Here is a 14,266-nt window from a genome sequence, read left to right as displayed (position 1 = left end):
TGCTGGGCTGCGAAGGCAACAAAGAGTTGCTGTGTCTTTCTAAAAGGTTGTGTTCTGTCAATGTAGTACATAAGCGCTCTTTTGACATCAAGCGTATGGAGCATCCTTTCTGCTACCGTTTCTGGGTTGGGAAAGAATGCGGGCAGTTCGATAGTTTGGTTGACATGAAACTGCGACACCACCTTAGGGAGAAATTTGGGGTTAGTGCGCAGCACCACCCTGTTTGAATGAATTTGTATAAATGGCTCTTGGATGGTGAGCGCCTGTAACTCACTAACACGTCTTAGAGACGTTATGGCAATGAGAAAAGCCACTTTCCATGTGAGGAACTGAAGCTCACATGAATGCAGAGGTTCAAATGGGGGACCCATCAATCTGGTGAGCACCACATTGAGGTTCCACACAGGAGCTGGCGGGGTCCTGGGAGGGATGACCCGCTTCAGCCCTCCCAGGAATGCTTTAATGGCAGGCACCCTGAAGACAGAGAGATGCTGCCTGTTTTGGAGATAAGCCGCTATGGCGGATAAGTGTATCCTAATGGAAGCGTATGCTAGATTGCATTTGTAAAGATGCAACAGATAGCAGATGATATTAGGAATGGAGGCATCGAGCGGGTTGATAGCGTGCTCGGTACAGTAGATGACAAACCGCTTCCATTTTGCTGCATAGCAAGCTCTGGTAGTGGGCTTCCTTGCCTCTCGGATGATGTCCATGCATTCAGGGGGCAAATCAAGGTAGCCAAACTCTAAGACCTCAGGAGCCAGATCGCCAGATTGAGCTGCTGCGGATCCGGGTGCTGAATGTCGCCACGGTTCTGCGTCAAGAGCCGGGGCGTGAGGTGCAGTTTTTGATGCGGTACCACGGAGAGTTCGAGGAACGTGGTGTACCACGGTTGTCGCGCCCACGTTGGAGCAACTAGGATGAGCGTCGGCGAGTGTTGCTTGAGCTTTCTTGCCACCAGCGGAATGAGAGGCGCTGGGGGAAAAGCGTACGCAAATCTGCCTGACCAGTTCATCCATATCGCATTGCCCTGCGATAGTGGGTGAGGGAACCTGGCGGCAAAGCTTTGGCATTTTGCGTTTTCCTCCGTGGCAAACAGGTCTATCTCTGGATGACCCCACTGCTGGAAGTACGGGCGGAGTACTGATGGATGTATCTCCCACTCGTGCATCTGGTGGCTGTACCTGCTGAGCAGATCCGCCATCTGATTGTCCATGCCCGGGAGGTGTTCCGCCATGAGGAAGATGTTCCTCTGAATGGCCCACTTCCACATGCTCTGAGCCAGATGAGACAACTGTGGAGAGTGCGTACCTCCCTGCTTTTGAATGTAGTACATGGCTGTCATGTCCGTCCGGATCAACACGACTTTGTTGCACAGATGTACTTTGAAGGACTTGAGTGCCATGAAGATTGCCATCAGCTCCAAGTAGTTGATGTGCATCTTCCTTTGTTGCGTTGTCCATAGTCCCTGCACCGTATAGTGGAGCACATGAGCCCCCCATCCCAGGAGAGACGCGTCCGTTGTTAGTGTAATCTGTGGCACAGGCTCCTGGAACGGTCGGCCCTTGCAAAGGTTGTGTGGATTCCACCAATGCAGAGAGCTGTATGCCCGACCCGTCACCAACACTAGGTCGTTTAGATGTCCTTGAGCCTGAGTCCACTGATGCGCTAAGCATTCTTGGAGCGGACGCATATGGAGTCTCGCGTGCGGGACTATGAAGATGCAGGAGGCCATCATGCCTATCAACTGCATGAACACTCTCGCTGGGAGTGAGTGTTGTGGTCTGAACTTTTGGATCAGCGCCTGGATGTTGTCGATCCTCGCTGGGTTTGGCTGAGCTGTGGCAGCCAGAGTATTGATCGTCGCGCCTAAATACTGCCGCACATGGGCTGGCTGAAGGTGGGACTTCGGGTAGTTCAGTGTAAATCCTAGACTGTGAAGGAGGTGAATGGTGTGGGACATGTCTGCGGCGCACTGCTGGGCCGACTTTGCCTGCACGAGCCAGTCGTCCAGATAAGGGTAGACATGTATACTCTGTCTCCGAAGGTGTGCCGCCACTGTCGCCAGACATTTTGTGAACACTCTGGGAGCAGTGGTCACCCGGAAGGGGAGTACCTTGAGCTGGTAATGCCTGTTTTGGATGGTGAACCTGAGGTACTTTCTGTGGGAGGGGTGGAGTGGTATGTGAAAGTAAGCATCCTTGAGGTCTAAGGTTGCAAGGAAGTCTCCCTGTTGTAACAAGGGAAGAACCTGCTGCAGTGTTAACATGTGGAAGTGTTCTGATGAAGGGGCGTAGGTCTAGAATCGGTCTAAGCAAGCCGTCCTTTTTTGGGATTAAGAAGTACAGGGAATAAACCCCTGTGCCTTCCTCCTCCACCGGCACGAGCTCTATTGCGCCTTTTTGCAGCATCACTAGAACCTCCTGCTGCAATAAGTGCAAGTGCTCTGCTGACATAGGACGGTGTCTTGGGGGCATGGATGTCAGTTCTAAACAATAGCCAAACTGGATAAGTTTCCTGACCCACCTGTCTGTGGTGATGGACTTCCAGACGGGCAGGAACTGTTGGAGTCTCCCCCCCGACAGGTGTTGGATGGTCGGGGGGCAGTGACAGGGAGTCACTGTTTGTTGGCGGCAGAGGAACGGGAACTGTTGTTGCCTCTGCCTCTACCCTTGGCACTGTTTCCTCTGTATCCACCTCTGCCCTGCTTGCTGGAGGAGGATTGCGCACCACTGTTATTGAATGGCGTCTGCTGCGACATGTGCCCTCTGTTAACACCTCGATTGCCTGAGCGACGGAAAGTGTTCGCTCTAAATTGTTGTGACTAGAGAGCTCCCATGGACTTGGCAGTCTCGGTATCTTTTTTGATCTTCTCTAGGGTGGTGTCCACCTCTGGGCCAAACAACCTGTCTGGATTAACGGGTTGGTTTAGGATAGTAGTTTGTATCTCTGGCTTGAATCCCGAGATGCGGAGCCATGCCTGACGTCTCAGCATCACACTAGTGTTGATCGCTCTCGCTGCTGTGTCCGCAACATCTAGCGCACACTTTATAGCAGCGTTGGAGATGAGCTTCCCCTCTTGAATAAACATTTCAGCTCCCTCTTTAACTGGTCTGGGAGGTGTTGTAACAGCTGCTCTAGGGTGTCGTAGTGCGCCCTATCGTATCTGGCCAACAGAGCTTGCGTGTTTGAGATGCGCCATATGTTGGCCGCCTGAGCTGCTACCCGCTTCCCAGATGCCTCCAGCACTTTTGACTCTTTGTCTGGGGGAGGAGCTTCACCCGTCGTTTGGGAGTTTGCCCTCTTGCGGGCATTCGAGACCACCAAAGAGTCCAAAGGCAACTGGCCACGTACGTAAGTGGGGTCGCCAGGTGCCGGTCTGTATTTCTTCTCAATGCGTGGGTTTACTACCCGGGATCTTGTGGGTTCCTTGAAAATGTCTGCCGCATGCTTAAGGACCCCTTTCAACATTGGGAGAGTCTTGACAGTGTTTTCAGCAGTAGAGAAAGTGTCAAAAAGGAAGTCCACTTCCACGGGGTCAGCATGCATCTCCACCTTATGGTTTGTAGCTGCCCTTTCAATTAAGGCATTAAATGCCACAGAGTCCTCAGTGGGGGACGGCTTCACGTTATAGACCTGTGGATCCTGGATCGTCTGCTGGTCCCCTTGATCACCAGTATCCATCCATGATTCCTGCTGCTCATCAGGCTCTGTATGAGCAGGGAAGTTGTACTCCTCATCTTGGTCCCCTCCAGCCCCATCTGAGTATGTGGGGGGAAGGTGTTGCACTCCTCCCATGCTGAGGAAGAATCTGCTCCACCAGAACTGGGGTGTCTGCTGCAGGTTTTTTACGTTTCAAAGGAATGGTAAAGGACTGCAAAGGTTGTGAAGTAATCTTCCTCTTGTATAGCGTGAGTCTGCCGGTGTGGCCATCGATGAAAAGCTCCGACCGTTCTTCAACCAAAGGTTGTCGAGGACCCCCGGTCCCAGCCGGCGGAGTGGGCGTCGACACGGTGTCCTTGGGCACCGACCGCGGTGCAAAGGCCTTCGGCGCCACCTTAGGCGGCAACGTGTAGACGAGCGGTGCCGATGTGGTCTTCGGTGCGTCTGTCAGCTTCGGTGCGGAAGGAGTCTTCGGTTCCGATGCCGAAGCCTTGTCCTTAAGGCGCTTGAGGGAGTCCGAGACCTGCTTCGTAAAGGAAGCGGACGGTTTCGTTGATCCGACTGATGTCCGAGGTCCGCCCCCCGGGGAAGACCCGAGCGTGGCTGACTTGTGTTTGTCCGGTCGAGGAGCACTCGGGACTGGTGCGCTTCAATCACTGTCCAGTACCGTAGACGTCGATGCCGATGGCTTCGGATCGATCCGTTTTCCTGTAGGGGTCACGGCCCCAGACCTCGGCTCTGCGGCCTTCACCGACTTTGCGTCAACGGGCCCCTAAGTCTTCGGCGCGACAGACTTTCCCGATGCAGGCTCGGCAGTCTTCTTGGACGTCGGCTTGTCTCCCTTGGTAGACTCCGACCCGATGGGCTTCTTCGAGCTTGGTTCCTTAACCACCTTCGGCACCTTAGCCTGTTCGGCAGCCTGCGCCTGTTTGGGGGTCCCCGAAGACGACGGCGTCGGCACCGGAGCGGACGTCTTCGGTTTCATTGGCGTGTCGGCCATCTTTGTTTTCACCGGTACCGAGGGTTTCGTTTTCAGTAATGGCGGCTCCGCGGAGGTGTCCGTAGCCGAGCCGGAAGGCGGGGCCGTGGATCGAGGTGTAAGGTCGTGGGTAAGGCCGCGTGGCGATCCCTTGACCTGAGCCTTCGTAATAGTACGAACGGGGCATAGCTCTTCCTCCAAGCTATCTTCCATGGCCCCATATGCTTCGTCGTCGTCCCCTACCTTCGACGATTTCTTCAATGTCGGGACTGTGGTCTTCGGACTCGACCTCCACCGGGGTAGGGGAAATCTGCAGGTGACGCACTTGGTCGTCTTCCGCGGGGTCGTCAAAGATGTCCACCGGTGCTGGAGCCGATCGCTGGGCCTCAAGGCGCGCCACGCGCCGAAGCTTGATCGTCTTTTTCGATCGAAATCTGGAACAGGCCATACAGTTGGCCTCGTCGTGGTCCGGCGACAGGCACTTGTTGCACACAGGATGGACGTCGATGTGTGGGTACTTGGATCCACACACGGGACATTTCTTGAATGGACTCCGCTCCATGCCGTCGAAGTCTTGCTGCGTCGACTAGGCCCCGATCACCGAAGAGTCTCACGACCCCCCGGATATCCGACTCTACGAGCTGGAAGATAGACGGGACCGAACGCAAACAATACCGACGGTGCCAATAAGGCCTTTTGGCCTTGATAAAGAACTTTTACGATTCCGAACAGGAGACGTCGAAATCACATCCGAACCCAATGGCGGAAAAAAACAATCTGGGGATGGAGTCGATGCCCATGCGCACTGTAGTCCAGGGGAGGAGCCACCTATCTCGTGATACTTCGAAGACTCTTCCAGGACAACAATGTGCAATCATCCGGACCCAACACTAGGCGGCGATCTATGCTACAGATATGAATTTAGCAGCCCACATGCCTCGAACACATGGCTTAGCAGTACTATTTTGTTTTTCTCTGCAACGGAGACACCTACTAGGAAAAAATTAAACAACCTCTGGGTGACAAAGATCTCGACAGAGGGCAACCAAATCCATTAACGTGCAGATGACAATTTACTGTATGGCATTAACTTGAGAAAACAATGTGGCACTTCCAGAAAAGATAGATAATGTAGTCTCATATTAGGCCTTAAAAAGGCAACGTTTTCCATGTTCCCATGGCCAGACCTTGTGACAGTAGCGTGGGAAGTTTAGGACTCAGATGGCACCCTTACTGTTGGACCAGGTCCACTCTGCAGGGTCATCCCTGATTTTTGCCTTTTGCTTTGTTTGCTGAACAGGTTTTTGTTGGCTTTTAGTACTCTTTGCAATGCTTCCCTGCTAACCAGCACAAATGCGCTTGTGCTCACCTAAAACATGGTAAAAATGGCCAACACTTCATTGATACATTTGATTTACGTCCCTAGTATATGGTACTACAAGTACACAGGGCCTGTAAATTAAATGCAACTAGTGGTCAACAGCACTCACAGTGACACACACTAAAGTAGTTTTTAAAAGCATGTTGCAGACATGCCACTGCAGCCTGTAGTGTAGTTTTACACCGCCATTTTCAGCTGGCAAATTAAACCATTTGCCAGGCCTATACCTTTCCTTTTAATATTTATAAGTCATCCCTAACATAGACCCTCAAAGCTCAGACAGTTATGGCTAGTGGGGTAACCCAGTATCCTGCAGGACCTGGGAAGTCAATTGGTGTGAAGATCAGTTGGTTATGTAGCATATTTAGTTATAATACACTTAATTCCCTGTTTGATTGGGAGTGGCCACCTCTATGGTGGTCAATTGTTTTTCCGCACGGCCAGATGTGACTGATACGTGTTCTCTGGCCTTTTATCTACATGAGAATACTCACAGGATCTCGTAGGCATTAAGCTTTGTACCAATCTTCTTGTGAATTGACTACATGGCGCTCTGCCCCTTACCTTGAATAACTTAGTTCTGGACAACAGTCCTGGTGTCCAGGTCCCTAATCGTGGTGCCCTCGCCCTGGGGAGGCTATACTTAGGATTTTAACCAATTCAGATGCCGTTTACATAGTGCCATACTTTCATTTCTTTTGCCCGGATAAAGACCCAGTGGTGATGCTAGATCTGAGCACATAACATAATTGGGTTGAAACAACGACGATTACTACAGGTGTCCCATATCGCAATCAAGCACACCCCGCATCCTAACGAGAAGGACATATGCTTGAATCTTTTAGATCTATTCCTGGACACCATCACTGAATATTTTTTTTATTTTGTGTATAAAAATGTAATGTATTGTGGATATAAATGTTTGTATCTGTGACATACTGCACCTATTGTGTATCTTGTACCCATTTTTCTTGTGCATTCGTTTTATATGTCAAATCAATGGTCCTGTGGGCTAGTGTGAGCCCTCATGGTATATGAATATTAATATACCTCATTATTCTTTAATGATCTCTGGTGTCAATGACTCAATATATACATATATATATGTGGATTCATTAATCAGTTTTGAAGTCTGCCATAGAGGTGGCCATTCCCAATTAAACATGGAAATACGTGTATTATAAAGAATTACCCTCCAGAACCAACTGTTCTTCATTCTAAAAGCTCATAGGGTAGGGTGCATGGCATTTGAAAAGTAGGACATGGGTGTTCAGGAGTTTTTCACTGTTAGGACATAGAAAAGGTAGCATACACCTGTGTAAACTGAAATAACCATATGAAAAGTGAATGCATTATACAGCACAGTAGTGCCCTCCATAAAAATATGTAGAAAAACAGCAATTTGCTGTTAAAGCGACCTATGGAAGATGTGCGTTTTGATGACGGAAGTGTCAGATTAAGTGATGCTGCGGAACTGGTGCTAATGGAGGTTTAGGAAATATTATGCAATAAGACATCTGATGCATGCCTATTATCAGTTTGTTTGTGGGCACTGGGTAATTTTCTCGAAGCTGCCAAGGTGATAAATGCATACATTTGGCTGTGACAACATGAGTGATCACTTTTGAAATAAGAATTGTAAATCCTTCAGATATATGCAAGAAATGTAATATTTAAACCAGACAACTCCTGCCATATGGGAGGTTTTATAGTACAGTGAAAAACTGGTGGGGACTCGTTCTGGTGGAACCTGAAAACTGTACTGGATGTAGCTTGAGAATAATACATATCCAGGCTACACTGAGTGTTATTGGGCTCAACGGATGTCGTTTTGGCCAGATTTAGGAGAAATGTAAGTAGAACCCAGGAACGATAATCTATAAGGAAAAATACGCATTCAAACAACACCAGAATCAAACAATGGCAGGCTGGGGTTAGCTCTGTGTAACTATAAGACCAGGGTATAGATGAATTCAACTCAATTACACAAAATGAATCTGTATTGCCAGAGACCTTTCCTAGGTGTTCAAGTGTGTTTTGATACAAGGCTTTAGGGAATGCGGTGTGTTCAAAACTTGGCAAATAACCGGGTAAATTCAGACACACAAAATTAGCATGCTTTTTGGGATCGTCCTTTCAAGAAAAAACAAACAAACACATAGTTTTAGTTGTTAAGTATGCAATATGAGACAGTTCCACCGCCATGAAATTCTCCACTAGCACAATATAAGAAATGGTTACTTGAATTAAGCAAACGGATGGCTGATGCATTGGCGGTCATGGAACTGAATAGATGAGGTCTACAACCTGGGCAACCAACTGGGGCCACTGGCAGGCACTCTGTTTTTCCCCTAATTCAATTCCACCATGAACCATCAATGCCAGTTAACTTGACCAGTGGGATAAAAGATACACAGTGGCTGGAAAATATGGGAAAGTTGCCAATGATCGACCTTAAGTACGAAAGTGATATAAATGTCACAAATTGACAGAGCGTGAGGAGCTGATATCTAGCAATGGTCAATGTATATAAAACTGAATGGTTATTGTGTCTTGATGAAATTAAAAAAGAGATGGGCTAAATTAATATGTAAAAAACAGATTAACCAGCAGTTAAGCAAATTTTACAATGACAGAAGCATGCTTCACAACAAAATGTAAAATAAGTTTACCCACCTGATCATATTTCAAGAGAGTTTGAAAGTCATTCTTCAATATAAGTGCTTTCACCTCACTAGCATCATATTTGCATAATCTGTAGTTCAGGTCTCCCAGCCAGACGACAACACTGTAAAACAAATGAGTAGTATGTTAGAGGAGCAGAAAGTAGGTTTTTTCAGGTGCAGTAGATTTGAAAGCTTGGCTGACATTCAATGTTGGGGCTAAATCCAGATTAAAGATTTGCCAATAAACAATTGCAAAAGTCTGAACAAAACCAATGACACAGATCAGTGTAAAGACTACCTGCACTTCTTCCAATTTTGTATATCTAGAGTTTTCATCAATAAAAAAGTACGAAAGGGGTATTCCTCCTCATCACTAATATAACTAAGTAGGAAGAAGGAGCTGGGCAAAGGCTGCAAGCTCCAAGAAGTTCTGGAAGCTGAGAGCACCACACTGTGAATGGACGAAAGAAGCTGCTTCAGATCAACATGTGATGCTGCAGCGGAGAAGATGCTTGGCGACAAGGAAGTACGTCTACAAACAACATTCATTATGAAGAGTTTTTATTCCCTTTTATTGTACTTTCTGCTCTTAACACCGTGCCTCCTGTGCAGCTTCAAGCGCAACAAATCTTTACAGCTCTGACAGACTGAGAACCCTGGCCCAGCACCATCTGGAATAAAACTGTTCCTGGTCAGGGAAAGGGAAAATGGCTATGCCTTTTCGAGATAGCTCTGAATCTACTAGACATTTAGCACAGTAACTAGGTAGGCAGAGCTTTAAGTCGTCCAGGCCCGTTCCTCTTTCCTCACCCATAGCAAATCACATGTTGAAACAACTGCCACTGCACGGTTTGAAAGCGTCATGGCATTCATATACAACTCTTGACCACTGCCACGTTTGGCAGAGATAGTAGGATATAAGGTGCAGTATATGCAGCCTTCCCTCCTTGGGTGATAGCAGTCTTTACACTAACTCTTAATGTCTTTTCCCTCCATCACTATATAATTTAGACACGTTCTGAAGCTTAACACGAAAGCTCCGAGACACAGCAGTTGGTAGGTCCTGGAAGAGAAAGAGTAGCTCAGGCAGAAACAATCGCTATATGAAAGGAATATGAGACACAGTGAGGCCCAAAGTCATGAACTTCGATATACTTACCTTAAATCCAGAGACCTGCATGAACAGATGAGATTACCCCAAAAGGGAAGGAAGAGGTGAGAACGGATCAGACAGTGATGCCATATTATCATCTGCTAACATGGTTACCTTGAATTAATCTGGCTGCAGTCAAATGGCCTTCCTTCACCCATGGATTCTTGCTAGTTCTTTAAAAATTACTCTACATATAAAGTAAACAGCAGGGGGGAGAGAGGGGGATACTGTCGAGTCCCATTCCCCTCCATCACGGATCTCAAATCCATTTTATTGACTCTTATTGGCACGGTTGGTGATGCATAGCCTGCCCACACTAGGTTAAGGTTGTGACCAAATCACTGTGCGTCTACTGCCTCCCTAAGGAAGCCTCCCTCCATCCTTCCCACCACTCATTTGGCATCAATAGAGAGGAGCATTGGCAGAACTCTTTTTGGGGGATTCAAAAGGCAAACAGGAGCTACAGCGTCTCAGCCGTGGAAGCTGGGGTCATTTGGCTCGGACTGTCCATGGTCCGCCCTACTATAATTCTACAAACTGGGCCAAATATATCTCTTTCAGTACTTGACTCTGCGGTAGAAATAGCGAGCAGTCAAAGTCTTTTCAGGGAGTTAGAGTGCGCAAACCCAGCACTTAACAATCACTTAACAATCACACAGCAGCGCCATAACAGAAAGTCCAACTCAAGACCTTAAGTTGGTTAAACACAAAAACAAAAAACATTCTTGTACTGGTGCTTGGGCTACTGAGTCTTGTATTCTGCTCCACCTCACCCGTTTCTTGTTCCCCAGCCCTGCATCCCCCCCCCCCCTCCAACTTCCCCCTTTGGTAGGTCTAGGTAGATCACCAACATTTTTTTGGAAGCTGTGACTACTTGTAATAGTGTTTCCCTCCTACAACTGCTTTAACTGAGAGACTGCTTCCCACAAGCATCAGGCATATAGTTCGCTCCCCATAGTCTTCCTGTAGCCGGTGGACCCGTACAGCATCAGCGCTTCAAGTCAGTCACACTTCTGCTAAGTTAGCAGACTACATCCATTTCTAAGCAGCAGGAAATGCTTGAGGCCACAGAGTCCACACAGTCTAATTTTTTCAACAAGTCCAGACCCCTGGAAAGCTGGCTATTATGCAGACAATCCGCTTCTTCCAACAAGGTCAGACTCCAGGTGGCGTCCACTCACCACTGGGGTGATGGCTGTCAGGCAGACAACAGCTCTGGTTGTGCAGTAATCCTTCAAGTACTCTGGAGCACTCCCTTCCTTGGTTGGAAAGAACCCGGAACAGGTGAGGCATTGGCACCCACTTTATACTGCTTGATCAAAACGTTGTGCACTTGCAGTCTGCACTTTCAGAACTGTTTTGGTTTGATTTCTTTCCATCTGACCTTTTCAAACTTTTCTCCAGAAACACTGTTTGTGCAGACTGGTTCTCCTCACAGCAGGGTAGCCTACAGTCTGTAGTACCCATCTGCACGAAGCTCATCAACAGCCACACAAATAGTGATCAAGAAGAAGACAAAAGGCTGGCCTCACCTAAAAGATCCTTCTCATCCGGAATTACACAAACTTCAGTCCCATCCTCCCCTATCTAATAAATGGCAGTACTACAAGAAGGCTAATCTGCAGCCCTCCTTAGCAAAAAGAACTAAACCAATTTCTAAAGGAGCCATGTCATCTCTTTACCACCTCAGTGGCTAGGTCTCGCCCCCTTCAGCTTCAGAAATGTCAGCAGTACACTTCCACTGTCTCTAGAAAGAACTATACCTCCATCTTGTGCACAGGAACAGGACAAGGGCTTCCAAGATGGAAACTGGGGGTCTCCAACACTCTTGTTAGCTCATATACACACACTGAATGCAGAATGGGGAACCGCACACACGCAAACCGGCACAGCAGGGAGAACTACTGCCCCAGACTGCCTTGCTGTTCATGCCAGGAGGCGCCATCACCCTCTCATCGCGCCCGGAGGCACATTTTAAACAGCTTGCGGCTTCCTCTTGGCGTGACACGCGGGGGCACGCCAGGGCAAAGCCTGGGCCAAGGGCGGGCCCGTCCTTGCCTGTCAACGCCCGGAAGAGGCTAGGCCACCCAACGGATTGACAGGGTATCCGAACAAATTATCAACTTTTCACAGTTACTGTGGCATTCCGACACTGTTTCTATACCATTATCTGTGCTTGTGGAGTGGCTTACATTGGTTTTTAATAATGGGTAAGCGCAAGGGAGTTGCGGGGACCCTGGACGCTTTCATTGTTAGGGGAGAATCAATGTTTTGCCATGAGATCGCACTGACTGAGAGGCGCCTCTCTCTTGACCCTATACCTTTGCAGCGGTGCCTTGCCCTAGGTCATATTAATTTGGGAGATGCTACTCACGTACAAACGTCCCCTATTACCCAAGGTCAGTCGCAATCCTCCAATGCATCTGCCTTGGACGAAAGCCTGCAGCTACCTCACGAGGACTTGGCAGAGTTACAAGAACTGGGACTTCTAAACCCCATGATGAGGACAAAACGAAGGAGCCACTAGTGAAGCGAAGGAGGGGATCAGGTATTCAAAAACCCAAACAACAGAAACTGTCCCGCCATGCCAATAGTGTAACAATTCATACCTGCTCCATCAAGCCTCAGACTGAAGTCGCCCCTCCCACTTCTTTAGCCTGTATTACTGGGGATGCTGTTCTAAATTCCACTGGGGGGTCTGTTTCTGACATCACTTTTATGCGTCTTAAAGAACTATTAGACAACAGTCTCGCTTTGTTCCAAGGACGTCTAGGTCACATGGATATTATATTGACCACCCTTGATTGGTAAATTTTAGGGGTCACGGTATACTGATATTACAGGGGAGGGTGTGGGCCTAGCTGTACCAGTTGTATCAGATTTACCTAATAACAGTATTGCCTCTGCCTCTCTGGATAAATTGTTGACTAGGTTTACTGCCATTGAGGACCTCCTAAGGTCAGGACGGGGAGTCCTCTTTCACCAACCCTTCATACAACTCTTTAAACTCTGTGCGGGATGATAAGGTGGCTCCTCTCTTGCAGACTGAACCTCTGCATACCTCAGTTAAAGCGTCTGAAGGTCATAAGTGTGCCCTGGGTTATATTGAGCCAAGAGATATTTAGCCCCCGCCTATTCCCTGCGCGGCCCCCATGGCTAGGGAGGAGGCCAGATTGAATTTGCCCCCGGAAGCTACTGCATATACCATCATACTAGCAAATGTTCCGCAGCTCTACCTCATGGCTAAAGAAACAAGGGAGGGTTTGAGAAACAAGGCTCTTTGTTGGCTTGGGGCAAAAATTGGGTTCACAGAGGCCCTTTTGGAGAGTTCAAAATGGTGAGAAGAGTAAGTTGGGTGGGAATAAGGGATAAAAAAGTTCCAGGTGATTGTTTTGTACTTGCATTTTGATCACCGAGACTGGTACTTGAGGTTTTTTGCAGACTCAGTAATGATCTTGCAATCAGCAGTGGCATAAATGTATTGCCCCTTGGCTTTTTTCTAACCCCCAGTGAATAATACGGACTCCCCTTTAAAACAGAGATCCACTATTCTGAATACACATGAACGAATCAGGCTGCCCTTATATAATAGATTTGACATCCTCCATCACTGGATGACATAGATTGACTTACTACCCTGCCTAACTCTACAGCGCAAAGAGGGCCAGTCTCAACCAACTTTCTTAGATCTGGTATAAAATCTATGGCAAATGTAGTAAGGGATTTTACCCATGATGTCCATAGCATTAGGATTGTACCTCCTGAAGGTCATAATTATAGCGACCGGGGGTCTTTGATTGGTGCACAGCCAGCGATGCGGTTGGTAATTCCATTGCATCAGTTATTAGCATTATGGGACCACAGCCTATATTTGTAAACACCTTGCACGTACCCTCCGTGGCAGTAAACTATGGTACACCAACTAATGATTATTATAAAATCAGTGGCCCTGGGAATCTGATAGGAAGGCACCAGGTAGAGCATTTCCATAGTGTGTTTGCTACCTGGAACGTCAATGGGCTTTCCGGTAAGGTCCTAACAGACTCTGCTAATTTCATCCTTGGCTATGATATCGTATGCTTCCAAGAGACCTAGTGTACTAGCCCGGTTTATGTGGAAGGATACTCATCCAATTTTTTGGCAGCTACAAGCTCACTATCTGGCCGAGCACAGTGGGGCCTGCAAATCCTCAATTCTAATAAAATTGTGGTACGTGTCCGGAAGGCTGTAACTGTGGGCCATATGCACAAATCCTATGGCTAAACAAACAAGCATTTACAATGCAATAGGTCTCGCAGCATTAAAGTTTGAGTTATTGGCATTGTGTATGACAATGCGTTGCATAAAAAAAAATTAAACTTTGAATTGGTGTATAAAGATTAATTGCAAACTGTCAGTTGTTGCTCATAATATGCAAAGTTGGC

The 14,266-nt window shown here is 47.8% G+C and overlaps 1 protein-coding gene across 5 annotated transcripts in view; it reads right to left on the bottom strand.

Moving 5' to 3' along the window:
- OCRL (OCRL inositol polyphosphate-5-phosphatase) overlaps positions 1-14,266 on the bottom strand; it is a 475,965-nt gene that overhangs the window by 266,756 nt on the left and 194,943 nt on the right. For all 5 annotated transcript variants that reach the window (XR_013610641.1, XM_078688434.1, XM_078688437.1 and 2 more), the window contains exon 13: positions 8,700-8,811. Coding sequence is in view for 4 of the 5 variants with exons in the window: in XM_078688434.1 (XP_078544560.1) it covers positions 8,700-8,811 (112 nt within the window). In the remaining variant the exon portion in view is untranslated. The remainder of the gene's footprint in view (positions 1-8,699; positions 8,812-14,266) is intronic.

This window comes from Lissotriton helveticus, chromosome 4_1 (assembly GCF_964261635.1).
Source record: "Lissotriton helveticus chromosome 4_1, aLisHel1.1, whole genome shotgun sequence".
Classification (NCBI taxonomy): Eukaryota; Metazoa; Chordata; class Amphibia; order Caudata; family Salamandridae; genus Lissotriton; species Lissotriton helveticus.
The sequence above is the reverse complement of the archived record's forward strand: the minus strand, read 5'-3'. Positions and strand labels throughout refer to the sequence as shown.